Raw genomic sequence first — 19519 nt, 5'->3', positions numbered from 1 at the left:
TGGGGGAGCATAGCCGGTGCCTGTAGAAGATTATTGTTTTCTGGGTTGATCCCTGGATTGTGAACCCTGTCTTCGTTTACCTCCTTGTCTGGTATAGGAAGCAGTCAATGATTGCCTGTACTGTTGGTGGTAGGAAGGCCTGTACTGGGATTGCTGGTATTGCCTGTGGAAGGAACCTCGAAATTAGGTGAAACCTCTTCCTCTAGCCCCCCGAAAGGGCTGTTTCCGATACTGCAGGGTACTCAGGGACTTGGCAGTGTCCGTGTCAGTCTTGATGGCTTGGAGCGCGTCATCTACATGTTTGCCAAATAGAGATTCGCCATCGTAGGGCATGTCTAGGATTCGGGACTGCACTTCTGGCCTAAAAGATGTGGCTTTGAGCCAACCTTGCCGGCGTAAGACCGCGGCACCCGCTAGTTGATGAAAACCAGTAGAGGCTATGTCAAGAGCGCAGTCGATAATTTCTTCCGACGTACGCTCACCCTCTTGGAGGATTTTCCGTGCCTCTGCTTGCTTACTTTCAGGGATGAGGTCCAAGAAAGGTTGCATGTCAGACCACATTTGGCGGTCATATCAACCTAGAATTGCCAAAGAATTTGCTGCTCTGACAGTGATTGCTGACATGGAGGAGAATCTTTTGCCTATATTGTCCAATCTCCGTCCTTCCTTGTCTGGAGGAGTAGAGATAGGAGTCGATGGGTTTTTGGAGCGCCTTTGAGCAGCCTGTGAGATCACTGAATCAGGCTTTGGATGGCCAGTAAGGCATGCCGGAGAATCTTGGGTTGCCTTGTATTTCTTGTCCAGTTTTTGCGGAACTGGAGGAACCGTAGCCGGGTTTCGCATAATCTTTGTACCTTTGCTCCATATGAAATCAATAATCGGAATGGACCGTACAGACTTCCGTGATTGCTCCTTAAAATCATGTAGGAAACATTCCGACTGGGAGACAGATGTTGGAAGGTGGAAGCGTACCGCGGCTCTGTCTATAAGATTATGGAAACCACCTATGTCCTTAGGTGGAGAATCAGAGGGGCGAGGAGGTGGTGGAGAAGGAGTGGGGGCTAAGTAATCATCCCATTCCTCTGTAGGATGTTGTGGAGTGGAAATTTCTCCTTCCTCTTCTTCCTCTTCCCCTGAAGTGGAACCTTCGTCTCTAGGGGGTGCAGCTAACACCGAGTGGGATGTCAATCTTGGAGTAGCTGGAGGAGGAGGGACATTGACTGGTGTCACCGGAGAAACTGGCGCTGGTGGCTGATCTTCTGCTGCCAGTGGGAACCTTCTCCTATAATCCTGTAGCATAATTTGTAAATCCTGGATTAAAGAGGAAGGCATCTGTACAGAATCTCTATGCTGAGGCTCTCTTGGTTGGTAATATTGTTCCTGATGAGAGTAGTATGGTTGGTATTGGTCATACTCATCCTCGTCATCCTCATCTTGGTACTTGACATGGAGCTGCGAGGGGCTGTGTGCATCTCCGAATGGACCTTCGTTAGATTCCTCCCAGTCAAGAAGATGACTGGGTACTAAAGTCGACACTTTGGAGATGTGTCTATTGGATAAATGTCCGGTGTGGGTAGAGATGTGATCCTGACCATGGCTCTGAGATCCGGAGACCTGGAAGAGGAAGGAGTGGCCGCGATCTGTCTAATAGGCACCAGTGCTGTCGATGGCGTGAAAGTTGATGTAGCTGTGGACGGTACAGATTTTTCCATCGACGATGGTCTCGTCGACGGTGGTCTCGTCGACGGTAGTGTCGTCGACTGTAGTGTCTTTGTCGATGATGACTTCTTTGACGGTGTCTCCGTCAACGGCGAAACCGCCGATGACCTTTGCGTCGCTGACGTTATAGTCGAAGGAGCAGTCGTCGAAGGTGTTATAAATGACGATGTTTTTGTCGTCGATGGTGTACTCGTCGATGGGGGCTTGAGTGAGGGGATAGGATCCCTTACCGTCGATTAGCAGAGATGAAGATGAACTGAATAGCTACAACAATGAAAGAAATATTCAAACTTCCATGACTTCCATGAAAGACATTTTGTTTCATTCTGATCTCAGTAGAGGTCTATATTTCTCATTCAATTGAGTCACAATGTGTATGAACATGTTTTTTTTGGCATGTTCTAACTGGTTTATGCAATGGTAGAAAGACCTTCACCAGCCCATTATATATTTAAGTTTTTCTCAAGGCAATTATTGAGGATGAGTACAACTAATATATCCGTTTCATTTATGAGAGATTTATCCACTATAATAGGGCATACACATAGGATGACTGGCAGTGTTCTGACATACGAAAACACATAAAAGAATTGGCCGCATTTTGACCTCTTTAAACTACAGAACTTCTATTGACTGGGGCTGAGGCAGACTTATTTTTCTCTACTACCCAGACAGCAGAATATATATACTCTACTTTTAGAGTCTTTATTGAGTGTAGGTGCTCAAGAGACAGATTTATGGCTTTTTGGTGCAGGGAAGCGCAGCAATTCACCTTACTGCGCTGCCCTGCGTCAAAGGGAAAGGTCAGGAATGTGCCATATCTATGCAATACTGGGCATTCTTGTTCTTTCCCACTGTGCTGGTGCCTTTTGGGATGCCTAGCACCAACACAGGCACCCTTGCATGATGGTGCAAGGGTGACGCACTGTATGCAGTATTATATTTCTCCTCCTTGCGCCTCCCTTGGGGAGGCTTAAGGTTTTGGCACATCCCCAGGTTTATGCGTGGGAACACCTCTCTAAGGCAGAGTAAGGCAATGCACCGATTTGCGCTGGCTTGCCTTACTCCATATCTATGAGGCCAAAGTGGTTTTGTGTGGTCTCATAGTTATGGCTGAAAGGTTTGTGCTGCTGTTGCGTCACGAGATGCAATGACGGCACAAGTCTCTCATAAATATGTCCACTAGTGTTATCATTTGGAGGTGAATGTTCACCTTCTGAACTATCAAACAGTAAAATATCAGTTCATATGGGCCTGGAATGACTGTTGATCTTGCAAAAAAGACAGTGAGACTGAGTGGGTATAACAGACTAAAATGTCACACTGAAAATGTTAGGATAATGAGAAAACTGTTGGCCATAAGTATAACATAAGCGCATGCAAGAAACGAGTTTAGCTACACTGAACCTATATATTGAACTTTGAATTGAGTCACCAATGAGCTTCTTCCTCTTTACAAGCTGGCACTTTTTCACTGCCGCTTGCTGCTCCAGCCTGTGTCTCTGTAGCCGACCTGGGTCCTGCTTCTTACCTGGCGTTTATGCCTCCTACATTTACTGGCAGTCCCTGCAAACATTCACCTTCTCCAAAGCCTCCTCCACCCACGGCCAACCATCTTTGGCGCTCCCAGGGCTACCTCAACTCCTTCAAGCATGGGCAGGATCAATTTTGGATTCAGGTCCTTGTTCTTCTCGCAAACGCTGCTGCAGATCGCAACCACTGCCACCACCGAAATTCAATCGGTCAGCTATTACAGCTTCTCCATTTTAGTTTTGTAACAGAACCAGCCTGCTGACTGGCTTCGTGTTACTATAATGGTGCTGTCAAACAGGCAGTCGGTGAGATGCTCAGGTCTATATATCCACTGCCATCACCAGCCAAGTTACACCCCTGATTGAATTCCAAAGACCATCACAGCGGTGAGCCTTTCTGAAACAACGTTTTTGTGCTCCTTTTCCTCTGTGCAGTTTGTCGCGGTGATGGAGAAACACTGGGGTCTCTGTTACATAAGCTGAGTTTTGATCTGGCATTAGTTTTCTTCACTATTATTTTTTACCTGATGGTACATTGACCATAGCGATTCTCCCCATTGTTCTATTAGGCAGTGTAGGTAGGAACTGTGCTCAATATGATAGCCCTTAATCTAGTAAAGGCTTGTTGTGTGGGGGTGAAGGATGTGTGGAGAATGGAGGGGACAAAGATGTCACCTAGGCTTCAGGCGTCTTGCTCTGAGGTGGTCAGCCAAGGGTCCTGCATATATGAAATCTGGATGTATAATAAATGGTATGAGAGGATTTGTGTGTTATGTGTGAATAAATCTGTAGGGATCCATGGCTTTAAATGTTACAGAGAAGATGTAAGTTTGGTAATTTGGGTACAAATGTACAGTTTGCAGTGCATCTTTGTACAGGAAGGTGCACATGCTGTGTGTGTTGTGTAAAAGGAGTTGAAGAGAAAAGATGGAACATTGATAAAATGGACTGGAGACACTTTTAGAGGAAGCTCTGGTCTGGGCCCCCTCTGTCCATTCAGAAGGGCCCGGGGCACACTGCATTCTTTGGTACCACATGTGTGTGATGTATAATAATTAACTTACATTTTTATACAGCCCTTCATACCAAATCTCTTTTAGTAGGGCTCCCAGCCACAGAATGAGCTCCTGGCAGTATGTCACGTTTCAGCAGTGTTGCTAAAAATGTACCTTAATGGCACAAAACATAGTGACACGACAGGTCTGAAGGATGGGTGAGAGCCTGTGTGGTGTTGGGAATATGCTATGCATGGTATGAGGCGGAGGTCAAAGAACAGTTTTATTTTGAAAACTCCGGTTATAGATTTCCTTAAAGTGAGAATTATTTTCTAGTGTCAGTATGGTGTAATTAGACATAGAGTGGAAGACTGGATAGAAATAAAGCCCTACTGTCTTAATTAGGTAAGCTACTCACTTTACAATGACCACTTACCGTGACAGAAAGCACTAGGAAGGGAGCCAAACAGAAACAAGCACTGGCAAAGCCAGTCTGGCATTTTTGGTTTAAATAAACTGAAACTGCTCCTTTGTGAATACCTTAGTAATCTTGTGGCCAATACAATGAATACTAATAAATTGGTTAGTAACATCAGAGCAGTAGAAAGGCCTTAGAGGACGATACAGTGGTATTAAGCACTACACGAATGCACAAACCCATACCATGCCTGAAAAGAAGCAGGGCTCAGCCACTGGTTTCCCTATGCTTTTTACCAACTATGTGTTGCTTCAGCATAAATAAATGCATAATGACGTTAACAGGAGCATGCTTGTTTATGCATCATGACACTACTGGGGGTCCTGTCAGTGTTTATCCGCATGCATTTGCCATGACATATTCACATACATGCCTCGTCATGCATGTGCGCACATACAGAATGAAACAGGCACCATTTTATTTACTATTCCAAGATGGCAGATGTCACTTGGAGCAGTAAATAAAAGCTGAATTCTTTGAAATCGGAGCTTCTGAGCAGCAAATGGCAGCTGCACCCGAAAAATTGATTAGAAATTGTTTCGGTGGGGTGGGGACACAGCGCAGGAGTGATCAATCATTGTGGATGTGGGGGTAATGCAAGGTGGCCGGGGGAGCACTGGAGGAACTTAACAGTGGAGACAGGGAGAGGAAATAACTCTAGAAAAATGCACAGAAATCTTTCTCAAAAGGAAAATAGTCGGTGTGGGATGGAGGAGAGGAGTCAGCATAAATTAGTGATCTGGAATCTCAAAAGAGGGAGATTAAGAAAATACATGCACTCTCATGGAGTGCTTAGAGGAAAAGTAATTCCTTGAATGTGAGCAGTGGAAAGTACATCCATTTTGAAAGATGGTAAAGACGTTATACTCCTGGGGTAGGACAAACCCAAGTGAGGAAGGCACGCAGTCAGAATCTTTTTCAGAGGGCCACGGGGCATGGCGCGCAGAGGTACTGGGCCCACCGTGGTAGGTGAGGCCTTTTACTCCTGATGTCCTAGGGCCCTATCTAATATGAATTCTGAGTAACTGGGCCAAGTACCCCTTCTGCACTTACACTCAGTGGTAGCTGTGGCCAAGCAGTCAAGGCTTCCTTTGAGAGTGGGAAGGGGCGAGGGGTTTGATACAGGTGTGTGAACACAACTCATAACTCAAACTGCACACAGTACGAACAATAAATCAATGTCAAGTCAAAATCTAAATAAGTAGTTTATGTCTAACCCTACACATGCAATAAATTCACAAGCAATAACACAATCTCCTTGAGGTCGGGGCTCTAGTAGTTGTCAGGCATGACCCTGTCCCACCCTGGTGGGGTGTTATTCCCCATTCTCTGCTGCCTGCATCCAAGGAATGCTCACTAACTGGCCATACTCAAGAGTTCCGCTTTGACTCTTAGGAATCTATGGTGCTGTAACACCTTCAGCAGCAAACTCCCGAGGGCAAACAGGCCCTGTTTAAATCTTACTCGGTCCTGCAGCATGGAAGCATTTGGCGATTCAGCGGGTGCCCTGAGTGTGGTCACTTGCGAGTACAGATCCTCCTCAGAGAAGTCAGGTTGTTCATGGCATCTGCGGTGCACCCAGCAGGTGCAGACTCACTCTTCTGGGTGGCGAGACTGGTTCTCCCCAGCGACTGGAGCAGCTTCCACCTTGCAAAGATGTGCTAACTCCCTGGTGGGTGTGAAGAATTCAGTAATTTGGCTCCTGACTTTAGTTCAGCGAGGATGCAATGTCTTCCTTGGCATCCTCTTGGCCCCCGGGGTCAGTCAGAGTAGATCTCATTGAGTGGGCTCGACCTGCTGCACACAACCTCACTACTCCCAGGCGATGGCCTGAAATCCTTGGCAGGTTAGTACCAGCAGCCCCTCCTGGCATACGGGGTTACAGCAGTAACTCCAGACTCCTCTGTTGCAAACCCCAACACCAGGTCGGCATTTCCTGGCACACATGGTCGCTGATAATTGTTCATAGGCCCTGGCATGCTGGTCACACAATTATTTCCATGGTGGCCCCCTCTGGCATATGGGGGTCACTGCTACGAGGAGTATGAGCTTGGAGATTATTGCACAGCACTCATTGCATGGCTCAGTCTACAGGAGCTCTCTCCTGGCATATAAGGGTTGCAGAAAACAATCCACCACACGCGCTACAGACAGACTGATATACAGCTTAATCCTCATACTTTGCACAGGGAGTCCTCACTATAGGACTCCGTACTTGACCTTGCTCCCTCCAACCCTCTCTTCTTCCTCACAGGGCATACTGGTCTTGGCAAGCAGGCAGGTGCTGGTGGTTCAGGCTCCAGGGCGGGTGATCTTGTTCTTCCATGGTCGATGGCTTCCAGTCCTGGTCACAGGCAGATGTTTTGTGGAGCTTCCCCTCTTTACACAGCCCATCTGGTTGCTTGGCAGATGACAAAGTCTGGGGTCTCCACCTCCTCCTCGTAAAGTCAATTCCAGACACCAAAATGTGATTTAGGGTCTGAGGAGTCTTTGAAGTTTTATATTGGGGTTCTGCTTGTTTTGAAGTGTCTACTTATCTTTTTCTTCTTTCTCCTTGAAAGGATGTCCGTCACAGCAGGCAAGATTCCAAAGCTGATTGACCCACAACACAATTCATCGGAGTGACTAGAGTTCACACCTGAATGTCAGCCACAGTGTTATGGGCACCAAAAGGTTAATCCTAGGCTCCTAGCCCTGCTCTTTATGATTCCCTTATAAGCCACATCTCCTTTCTTGAGACGTGTCCAGGTTCGTCCTTGTGATCTTTCGATGAATCGAAGAGAAACTTTTTAAAGTGTAAAGGGAGGGTCCCGGCCTCAAGTGTGCCCCACCCAGCTCACAGGAATAGAGCTAAACCAAACCTGTCTGGGAGATTCCTGTACTCCTCATGTTTTCACTGGGAAGGCCTGGGCTTCCCAAAATGGAAGGGAAGGGTCTTCCATGTAATTTACCAATGCATGCAGACTCACTCAATGTAAATTCACAACACACTTACTGTCCAAACCTGTTACCTTCATGCATTGTACCACATCAAGTGCACCTACATTCAGAAGGCACATTCAGTTTGCGTACACTGTTCAGCACTGAAGCTTTTCTATCTGTACCAGGGTGAGGGCGTGCTGTCTGCAAACGCACACACTGCCAGCACACACACTCAATATGTGCACGCTGAAGAACACTTCACTCTTCATGTATAGTACTTCACACAAGCACTCATAAACCCAGCACATGATTCCATGCATGCACTGCACAGCAGTACATCTCTCATGTAATGCATTACTCGCGGGTATAAATACAGCCAGTGCATGCACTAATTCCACATTTGCCACATATCACTGCTCTATCCTTGTATTGTACCCTTTCCAGGTACACATACATCCAGTGCAGTCACTACTTCTGCGCTGCACACCACCCACATCTACCTGATGTAGGCCAACAGTGAGTTAAGCACACATCAGCTGAACTTTTAAAAAGGTTAGTGAGCCGGTAGGTCTCACTCCAGAGAAACTTGGTAAAAAAGACCTGTTCACTACTACTGATCACTGCACAGTATGCTACCACCACTGCGATTGTACTGCTGAACTCCTGGTGAAGGTGATAGCCTTTCACTACTGTGAGGGCAGCTCTTTGGGTGCCCCTTCCAGTCCAACGAGACCGCAAACCATGAGACAAGCCTATGTCATGGTGCACACGCATGATCCGTGTTTACCAATAACAAAAATCAGCATTAAGGATCCAGACAACAGTACAGTTGGGCCTTCAGGGAAAGGGTACATGTTTTTTTACCATGCAGATGGCTTTTCCAAGTGAACACACACATGCAAATGAAAAGCAAGAAAATGAGAGTTGCAAGTAATCCAACCAATAGCAAGCAATGGGCTGGTACTAAGCCCACTGTAAGTGTTTGTCATGGTCAACAAGAGGTCTTTTGACAATGGACAGCTAAAAGCTGCCTGTAAGAGAGACCTGAAAAGGGAACAGTATTGAAAGCAAGAAGTCATCAGTATAGCCCAACTTTTGTTTCTATGAAAAAAATACCTGGTCCCTGCAGCATTTTTAAGAAGCCACGAGGAGGAAAGGGCAGGGAGGGAAAACAATGGGCACACAGAGGAAGGAAATGCAAGAGGTTGGTGAGCAAGGGAATATGAGAGTAGGGGAGAAGGAGTGATGGGAGTGAGGGAGACTTGAGAGGGTGACAGTTGAGGTGAATGAGGAGTGCACAGGGGAAGAAGGGGACCGGCGAGAGGGAGACACGAGAGGGTGGTGGGTAAGGGAAACAGAAATTGTGCATTGGTAGGAGGATGGAGCATTGGGGGATCAAAGTGAAACTAGCTGGATGAAGCCAGCAGCAGCGGACTGAGTCCCTCAGACAATTCAATGCAAACACTCGAGTGGAAGGATTTTTACTGTGCTGACGAAAGGCATAACTGAAAAAGCTGCAAGCCAATGGCTGAAATAGGGGGGTTAAAGAAACACAATAGTTGAAAGAAAACCTACTCTGTGTATACTGTAAGCAATAGATCTGGAGGGGAAGAGCTGTGCTGTCAATATTTAGTCATTAGAATAGACTAAAAAATACACTTATGCTTATTCTTGCATTTGTTCTTGGGTCTAAATGACGGCCTCAATTCCCTATCCTAGGAAAGTACATATTGTGCAGCAGGCATTAAAATCGCTCTTTGGCAGCAAGGCCTTTTGTGTGGAGGCTTCCACCGTCCACCTTAGCTATGTAGGTCTCTGGCAACATGTGGGTCTTATTTTTGGGTTGGCTATTTCAAGGGTCCTGAATATTTGACCTTTGCAGTCATTCTGGCATAGGCATGGTTATCATTGGTCGAACATGTGGAACCGGACCTAGAAGTGTGATAGGCCATCTGCTGCCAGCTTGTACCTTTTCTTGCCCTCCTACTGGACTAAAGGTGGAGCCATTTGCCTTTCTTGTGGGGCCCATGGCACTCTAGCTGCACCACTGAGTTCTTGAGTGGACAAGGATTTTTGTAGAGTCAGGAAATTATATATTTTGGATAGTCTGTCCATGAAGGGGACCGGAAAGGTGATGTAAGTTTGGAGAAAAATACTTTGCTACAGCGGCAGTGTCATGCTTCCACATCTGGCAGTAGTAGATTTGTTCTGCCTATAATCATCGCCCTAAAATCTTGCTATTAGCCTTCTTAGTGTATTTAGAGAAGTTAGGTTCTCCTCCTGGGATCAACTGTGTGGAGCTGGACATCACAACATGATTCAGGGGGAGAACACACTTCAAAGAGCAAAAATATGTATGTTTAAAAAGTTGTCTTTTCAAAAAACTTGCTGATGTCTGAAGAATGAATGTAAAATTTACTGTTCACTTTCTAGAAGCAGATGAAACATGCAATAACAGACGTGGGACATAATTACAATTAGTCACCCACCTATTATAATTTTAGCATGGTGCAAAACCTGTTTTTCTTATGTGCTCACATAAACAATGATTATTGCTTCATGATGGATCCAAATAGGAGCTGACTCTGAGCAAGTGGTAGAAAGGAGACAGGACTCCTGATAAAGTCATCCAGATATCACTCTTGTCACCAGTTACAGTCACACGAAAACACAAAATGCAGTAACCAAACAGTAAAAAGTCCACAGGAAACATACACAGGCAAACAAATAATATCATCAATCTTAAATCTGAAATGCTTAACTATGTGTGTTTGAACTACTTACGATACACGTTTATTACACCTCAACACAGTGAATGATATATTTATCATAAATAGTAAAACAATAAAGCCAGCTTTTCTCCCAAAATGAACAAGACTGAGGCATGTCCTACCTTACCTTCCATACCATGCTTTTGGATGTGTCACTGTAGCAGCATAAACTTAGCTGAGCTAATGTTCTCACTTCCCTGGAATGCAAATTGTTTGCCGCTGACTCTCTCTGTAAACAGTAAGAGTGATGTGTAGCTCACAAAATAAGTATCAGGGCTGCATTCCCAGGTCATGGCAGTTGTTACACTCCCTAGAAAACTGGGAAGTTAAGAGGAAAATTTACTAAGGACTAGCATTGTCCTTGTGTGACACAAGTCGTTGCAAGTCCACACAAGCCTTAAAATGAATTTACAAAGCCACGCAAGGGGCTATTTGTAACGACTTGTGTGACTTTGTAAAGAAATGTAAATCAACAAAGCAGGTTGCACTGCGTTGCTTTACATTTTGTTGTGGTAGGCATTCCATGGGTGGAACATGGGTGTTCCTGTGCATCCAGCCATGGAATCTGACTCAATCCCACATTTACTAGGGGCGGTAAATCAGTGATTGCAACAAAATGGTGTGCCTACCACAGAGAGGTGTAATGAGCAGAATGTCTTTGTTTCTCCTGGTTTCTTCCTCTTGTTATGCATGATGTGTTCTTATTCATGCACAGAATGAGGAAATCTACTCTTAGGATTCTTTTAGTGAAGGAAGGTAAGGCTTCCTGCACAAAAATATTCTGCCTGCAACGCAGGCACCCTTGAAGTATAGCACAAGTGTGCCAGTGCTAGGAAAGAACAGAAGTGTGCCATATCTTAGTACAGGGGTCTCCAAACATGTCCTCAACAAAAGCTACTTATATGCAGTAACAATCATCTGAAGCTACTAACATTACAAGTGTTGTAATAGAGACTACATCAGTCAAGATTACATTACTAGCCAGCATATGCAAAATTAGTAGAAGTGGTCAGCTTAGTAAATAAGGCAGGCTTGCCAGCAGTACTGTAAAAAAAGCTTTGTCAAACTGGAATGGCTCTACGTAAGTAATACATAACAGCAGTAGTGCCATTGGGAGCAAAGGTAATAAGGTTAGACATAAATCTCCTTTATGCCACATGGTTTAGCTCTCAAATATCTGCTAGATCAAGCATCTAATTTAGAAGGATAGGCTGCAAGCAGAAGAGCTACTTACAAGTAGCTGGGGAGCTACTGGTAGCTCACAAGCTACTCGTTGAAGATGCCTGCCCTAGTAGAAGATTTAGTAAATCTGCTCCTAAGTGTGTAAGAGTTTTGCCTTGGCAACATAATGTATATGCCCAGAGACTGCTCCTGTGATGGGCTTCATCACTGTAAATTAGGTTGTGGGGAGCAAAACAGAAAGTGGGTGGGAAATGAGTAAGGGAAAAAGCACACAGGAGAGAGCAAGAGAAGACATACACTCCGCTGGAATGCTGGAACAAAAAGAAAAAATATATAAAACATACGTTGGGGAAGGATGCAAGTCAGTTAAAAGATGACAAAGAGGCTATGCTGCAGGAAAGGGACGAACACAAGAAGGGAATGCAAGCCATCAAATAAGAAGCAAGTACATGAGACAATAAACCCAACAAATGTTAAGTAGTGGGCAGGCTGTTAGCCCACTGTTAATTCACAATAGGTTTACGCATCCAGACAGTTTAAAATGTCTTATTGGCTCGACCAAAATAGTATTAAGAAAACAAAGCTTTGTCTCTTGAGTCATGGCACTTCCTAATGCGGGATGACTGCATTGTACACAGGCAAAATGCCATCAGTAATAGTGAGGGCAGCCAGTTGCTGAAGGAGGCTGACTCATTGCCCTATGCTGTATACTGTTGTGGGCAGAAGCAAATCTTGACACTACACCGGCCAATATTTGAAGAGGGTTGACTGAAAACCCCATTATGTATGTATATGTATTTATTTTTAAAGATTTTTTTAACCAAAACAAAAAGTCTTGGTTCACGCCAGACCTAAAAACTAAATGCTGGTTGAACTCATCTTTCTAATGATAAAAAGCTTCACAAATGTTCAATACAGCGGTGTAGTAGAAGACGTTTTGCCCTTTGCATTTTCATATCCCCACTTTGTAATGTTTTTGTAACATTGTGGCTTTGCTAAAGAGTACAGTCTAATGTACATGCTGATTGTTAGTTCACCCATAAATGCTTAACAAGCAGCACTTTGCATCCACCAAACCCCTCAGAAGGAATGAGGGCCAAAGAGCCGAGCATAATGCAGTTTTGTGTCTTTAAAGGATAGGATCCAGAGTCTTTCACATTAAAACGAGTAGGCATCACATTGATTGTTCACATCCCCTCATGCACTCCCTACCTTCTAAACAACCATACCCAAATGCTTTTGCCTATCATTTTGCCTGACTAGGAAATGGAATTCTTCTTTATCTCATGTGGAGTTAGCGCCTGTGGACGTGTGGTCCAGTTGCAACGGGAGATACAATCAGGGGATCCTTTTTGGGAGCATTAATCCTGCCCAACCCGTTCCTGACAGCAGTTTAGAGTCATAATAGCAGTCATCCTTAAACTGACACTCATATTGTCCTAACATCCTTGACACAAGAGGCATGGGGTAGTAGGAACACAATTTTACCTGACTCCCCTGTTTATACTCTTGCCTCGCTCCCAGGTACTATTTGTTTCAGCGCATACTAGCAACAGCCCTTGGAACAGTCCACCGGTTGAGTCAGGTCAAGCCTGTGGGTCGCTCCCTACTCCCCCTTTCCAAAGGAAGCAATTCGGGGACCAGCCTCACCTGGATTGGCTTTCGCTCCCATCCTGGACAAGAAAGTAGGAGACTGCCTGGTGCCCGATTCACCCACAGGAGTGATCTTCTAATGGTGACATACATGTCTGGCTCTCTCACTGCTCTCTTCCCGGAGTCCTTAGTATTATGCTGCCTTTCAGGTTGAGGGAATTCCATCCTCAGGAGCAGTTAGCAGATGGCAACCATCTGGGGAGACCCTAGGAATGAAGACTGCAGGAAGGGTCTTCCCCAGGTGAAATCCCCAAAGATTGCTAGTTATCTGCCTCCCAGCCTCAGGTGGGCTTCTGTCACTCCCATGTACCTAATTGTCTAATAATCCAATCCCAATCGGAACATTCATTGCCAAGACCTACCCAGGCATACCAATAAGACTGCTCTCTTGTTGCTTAGTACTACTTGTCAGTAATCCTTGTGTCACTAACCATACACAGCAATGGCACCAAAAGCAGCAAAAGAAGCCCAGTCAATGTATTCACCATCTCATTTGCTCTTTTGGAGGGTGGGGTGGGGAGGTAGAACCCTACAAAGTAAAAGAAAAGGAGAATTATTTAGTGTCTATTTTCATCTAAGAAAAACGATTGCAGGTTTTTTATTTCATTTGTTTCATCAATGTGCTATGAATAGCAAAATCAAATGACAATTTCTGTAAATACATCGGAAACATGTATATCATGGAAACTGGTATGCTGAGGAGTGTTTGCTTCTCAACCTAATTTTAATGTAGTATTGCATAGTACAAGGCTTTGTGTTTGCTGTCTTGAGCAAATACATGGAGGTAGTAAAAGAAAACAACACAGTTCTACAGGTTGTTATACGGTATGGTTCCTTACACTGTCTTATCATATAGGTTTAAGGGATGCCTAGAGACTCAGGGGGTCATTCCGACTATGGTGGGAACTGAACTGCCACACTGGCGACGGTCTTTTGACCGCCGCCAGGCTGGCGGTGCAGACCGCCATATAACAAGTGTGGTGATTTGGCCTGTGCCAAACCGCCATTTCCCCGTCCCTACCGCCAAAGCGGTTGGACCATCCAGGCCGGAGACGAGCATCTCTGACCCGGCGGGCCATCCAATACCGCCACCGGTATTCTGAGTCCCCTTTCCGCAAGGGATTCCTTGGCAGTAATCCCTGGCGGAAAGGCTACCGGCAACAGGAATTTGCATTCCTGTTGCCGGTTGATGACTCCCCAACCCCTTCCTCACTCCCAGTAGTGACCCCCTCCATCCCCATACTCAACCCCCCGCATACACACACGCACCCAGACACGCACACCCTGACACACACTCACAACACCCTTACACTCACACGCACACACATGCATCACCATCACCACATATACACACAGACACACGCACGCACAAACACTCGCCTCCCACCCCCCCATTCATGACACGCATACACACCCACCCATTCACACACTCCTCCCTTTGCGGAGGCACTTACCTCGTCCGACGAGGTGCTCCTCCCTGAGGGGACAGGACCCAGCTCTGTCACCGCCGGCCTCACCCTGCCATCAGGACACCGCCAGGCCGTATTACAGATGGTGATACGGCTTTCGGAGTCCTTTTGGCGGGGCAGGGCAGGTGGTGGAACCGCCTCTGCACCGCCGACTGCCAGCACGACTACTGGAGAATTTCCACCCAAAGTGTGGCGGAAATCCTTCAGTACTCAGGAATATAGCAGTCGGAGGACCGCCAGCACTGGCGATGCTCTGGCACCCGCGACTTCGGCGATCTAAGCAAAAGACCGCCGAAGTCGGAATGAGCCTCTCAATGTTTCAAGAACCTCAAGTATGAGGGAGACCAGCTACACCTTTTCCGGGACCTGTGCTACAGTAAGGCATCTCTAGGCAGCTGCTTAGGACCTACTTAGGGGGAAGAAGGAGGCGTGACAGAGAGCAACAAATATGTTAGCACCAGTCCTCTGCCTGTAACTTGGTGAACATCACTTATGCCCACCTTGGAGCAAAAGTGTTATACAAAGAGCCACATATAAGATAGTCCAAATGTTGCACATTTGAGTTAAGAATGACAGAAGTACTGCCCGTGTTCACTTCCTTTTGCTATGGCATATTGGGATGATCTTCAATAGAAACTCAAATTGGACTTGCAATTTACTTTCACCAGAACCCTAGAGATTGTGAGGAACGTGCCCTCCTCTGCTCATTGAATATGAATTGTCTTTGTCCCGGCAGGTCTTTGATTTCCATTTGGCTCCTGAGGACATGCAAGCAATTGATGGGCTCAACAGAGACATGCGCTACCTACCTATGAAACTGTAAGTAGTGGGGTGGGGTGAGGGGCGTACTTGCACTTTGTACTGTGAAGTGATGCACTGCTTTATGTGCTCCACAGAATGGGCCTGGTGTAGAAAGGGTTTTTGCAATCACAAAACCTCTGGTTTTGTAAAAATACAGGATGTGTGACCGTAAAAACGCTTTTGCATGTGTACTAGCCCCGTTTCATCATTTGGAAAGGTGTTTTTCTGATTAGAAAAATGGGACTAGAAATAATTTCTGAATTGCAATTTGCAAAAGGAGTGTTAGGGGTTAGGTGTGTTTAGAATGTAGACATTGGTGGCATTTTCGTTTGCGGTGCCTATTTATGGGAAAATAAATCTACTTTGCTGCAACACTGTCTACGCGTGTTGCATGCTGAACGGAAGAACCCAATAGGGTGTTACTTCCAAACTGTGATTCAGTAACTTATGTATCAATGATTTGCAACAGTAATTGAAGAAGCAAACCAGTGATCAGTTACCAAGCTGGGGTAGTAACCGATTCACAAAGGAGAAGGCGGGGCACCTTGGGCCAGATGTAGTAAGCAGTTTTGCCCATTCTGTGTCTATGGGAAAATGTGTTCGTACATATGGCCCCTTCTTCTATGCAAATTGAGTTGGCAGCTTTAAACAAAAAATACAGTTATTGGCATGGTGGTCTGCAGTGCCCTGAAGGCCACCACCCTTCTGATTAATGCCAGTTGCAGGGGATCACAAACTGCAACCTGCATCTAGCAAACAAACCGAAAGATGGCCTGTGGCAGCATTAATATAGTAAAAAACATGGTCTGAAATCTCCCTTTCCAGGGTTCACCCTATTTCTATGGAATTTAGAAGAGCACCCCTTGAAGTTAATGTGGAAATCATCCTTTACCAGATGGCCATTTTGTTTACAAGAAACTTGACTCATTGTGATTGGATGGAGCAATGAAAGATTGTAGGAAAAGTATTTAGGATTCAGCAAGAGAACGAAACATTACCTCTATTGATAGTTGTTTTTCAGGGGAATCTGTTTAAGATATACACAAGGAATAGTCTTGTCATACGCTTGGGAACACCAATTACTTTCTGTAATATATATCTGCAAAAATATGTATATATATCACTGAAAAGACATTATATAATATCAATAACAAATTACTATTTTCCTCTATCATCAAAAAGCTGTAAGTGAGAAATATTGCAATTTGTAATTGTATATCTATTTAAATAATCACTTGATGTAGAGACTGGAGTATCTTATACCCGCACTCCCATACACAAATGCTGATAAAAATAACAAATTTGACACAGTGTTTGCCAGACTTGCACATTTCGACCTTCATTCATATAGGCTTGCAGGTCAGTGTAAAGTCACCATGCTGCATTATAGTGTATTGGTTTTAACTTTTCCCCAGTGCAGTGATCAGTGCACCACGATAGGTAACAGGGGCTACAATTAGAATGTTTCTATGATGGTCAGACAGTTATTGCAGGACTTAATCCCAAAGCTGCAGCTAGTTTGCAAATCTGCATTGGACAATGAGAGGAAAAGCTTCCTAGTCCAATGGGGGTTCCCTTATTTTTTTTAATGGATTCACAGATCCTCTTTGGAAGTGTGACTTAGCAGACGATCAGCAAATTTATGGTCAATATATCATTCAACCCTTTGAAGCCAGCAAGAAACCTTTTGGTGATGTGAATTTCTTTAAAATATGCCGAACAGGTTTACAACAAACCATGCAAATGTACTGCTCTGAGTAAAGGTCTAATCTCATGAAATTCAATTCACATTTTTTTGCGGTAGCAGAGACCAATTTACTATACAACTCAACACTGGAATTGTTCTTTTTCTGACCCAAACTTTGTTTTTTCCCTCCAAAGCGAAACTTAATATGCCAAAAGTATGCTTTTAATTTTTGTGGGCAATTTCATGCAAGTTCGTCAAACAGCAGCAAACTTATAAGCAAACCGAAACTCCACTTTTTAGCAGACAATTTGACATCACCATAAATACAGATTGAAATTGCCTTTTCTGAAGAACAAAATGATTACGTTTTCCGCAGAGGGCTTCTGGTCCCGTGCATGGGCAGAACTATACACTGCTTATGAGCATCGCTCTGAAGAAGACCAGATATTCCTTGGTCAGTTATTACATTTATGAATCCATTTTCTTTATTGGCATTTTCAAGCAAACTGCAAAATAAACAATAATATTCAGGTTTTGTAGCCTAATACATATGGGGCGGCTAATGATATTGAACAAAACATTTATCAAGTTTAGTGTTGAATCTGATGGTTACTGCAGAGTTTGAAATCTACTTCTGAGAGATATTAATTCACAATGAAATATATTTGAAGTATTGACCTACAACACAGCTGCAACAAGCAGGGACTACAGAATGTATGTAAATTAAATATTATTTGTGTTTTTTCTACTTATAGATATGCAGAGCACCCAGAATATCCGTTCAGGGAAGAATACTAAGACGCTGCATCTAGTCAGGAAGAGAGGTGGTTCTACACATCAGATCATCTAACTCTTGAAGACTCGTACATACTGTGATCAACTATTGTCTTTGGTGTGCCTAGCATAGACCGTGCTGCCCTGTGTCTCCTTAGAAGAGCCTGTTAGAATATTGATTTATTACCCCCACCTTTCACTCATATCGAGTGTGTAATCTCTAATAATATACTAATAAAGTCCTTTTCTATCAGTTAAAACAAGAACTGATACAGAGAGAACATATTCTGCAGCACCTCAATCTATACTAGACAAATCCCAAAATGAATGTGAAAAATAAACCATGTCAAATTAATCTGGTTGTCTTTTTTGGTGTAATCTTTTCAGGATATTGGACAAAGGGGATGCAGTTGACTTTATTCAAATCTAGACTTGGCAGTTCAGTTGTGAGTCAGAAACAGCGTAATGTGCCTGCCAGAATTGACACAAAGGCCAGACCAGACACCTGGTAGCTGACTCGTGTAGAACTATCGATACCAGAGCAAGAGCCCTTGGAGGTTCCCTTTAAATAAAACTTTGTCCTGGCTGGCTCCGAGATAAGGTGGAAGCTGACCTTATCAGAGAAGGCAACATTAGAAGGCTCAATACAGTTTCTAACACACTGTTACTCAAAGAAAGACTGCATAATCACTGCTTGTGGCAAAGGAAACCTAAAAGAAACCCAAAGGAATTAAAAGCAATTGGTGAGGAAACATTGTATGTAGCTTATCCAGTTTAGTTTTTGCTTTGCATTTTGGGACTTGTAGTCCTGTTTTATGCTATTACAGAAAAAAACAAAGCTCAGAAAGTAATCTAAAACCTGGACTGGATGAGCGTGTATTAATTGGAAAAGTGAGAGCTCGGAGCATTCAAAGCTTAATTAAACATTTTTGTTTGAAAAAGGGCGCCAACCTCATTGACCCCTTTGTAGACCTAGGTGCAGCTATCACTGCTGTCATCATATCAGACAGTGCTTCTCTTGCAAGCTAGAACCTACTAAGGTTCAGCCAATGGTAAAAAGGATAATGTGGACAACTCACAGGTGGCAATCGCCTCTTCCCCTTCTGAAAAGAATACAGCTGAAGACAGTGTTGGGACTTGTTATTAGCAAATGATTGAGGATCTCATTTACGAGGCTTTGGTGCATGGCAGCGCTGCAAGGGTTCCTGCTGTGCTGCATCAAAGGAAAAGGCTATTAATGAGCCATATCAATGAGGTACTGCCCATTCCTGTCTTTTCCCTCTGCGCTGGCGCACAATAGGCTGCCATGCGCCAACATAGGCACCCTTGCAAAATTGTGCATGGGTGCCTGCGTTTGTAGGGATGATTGTTTTTGTGCAGGAAGGGACACCTTTTTGCACAACAACAATCAATAGAGGTGTTTTCCTGTTTCTGTGTTTGGTGCATAATAAAGCACATATAGAAAGAGGAAAAACAATGAGAAATAAAGTTATTTCTCCTTGTTGAACCTCCCTTACGTCTCTCCTTGGGAGGCGT

At 44.5% G+C, this 19519-nt stretch overlaps 1 protein-coding gene across 1 annotated transcript in view; it reads left to right on the top strand.

Annotated features, from left to right (window-relative positions):
* LOC138287473 (prostaglandin-E(2) 9-reductase-like) overlaps window positions 1–18338 on the top strand; it is a 186561-nt gene extending 168223 nt beyond the window's left edge. Inside the window, exons 8-9 of the mRNA XM_069227914.1 lie at window positions 15458–15540; window positions 17965–18338. Coding sequence (XP_069084015.1) covers window positions 15458–15540; window positions 17965–18007 — 126 coding nt within the window. The 3' untranslated portion in view covers window positions 18008–18338. The remainder of the gene's footprint in view (window positions 1–15457; window positions 15541–17964) is intronic.
* The last annotated feature ends 1181 nt before the right edge of the window (window positions 18339–19519 follow it).

This window comes from Pleurodeles waltl, chromosome 4_1 (genome assembly GCF_031143425.1).
Source record: "Pleurodeles waltl isolate 20211129_DDA chromosome 4_1, aPleWal1.hap1.20221129, whole genome shotgun sequence".
Classification (NCBI taxonomy): domain Eukaryota; kingdom Metazoa; phylum Chordata; class Amphibia; order Caudata; family Salamandridae; genus Pleurodeles; species Pleurodeles waltl.
This window is presented reverse-complemented; position numbering and strand designations above follow the sequence as displayed.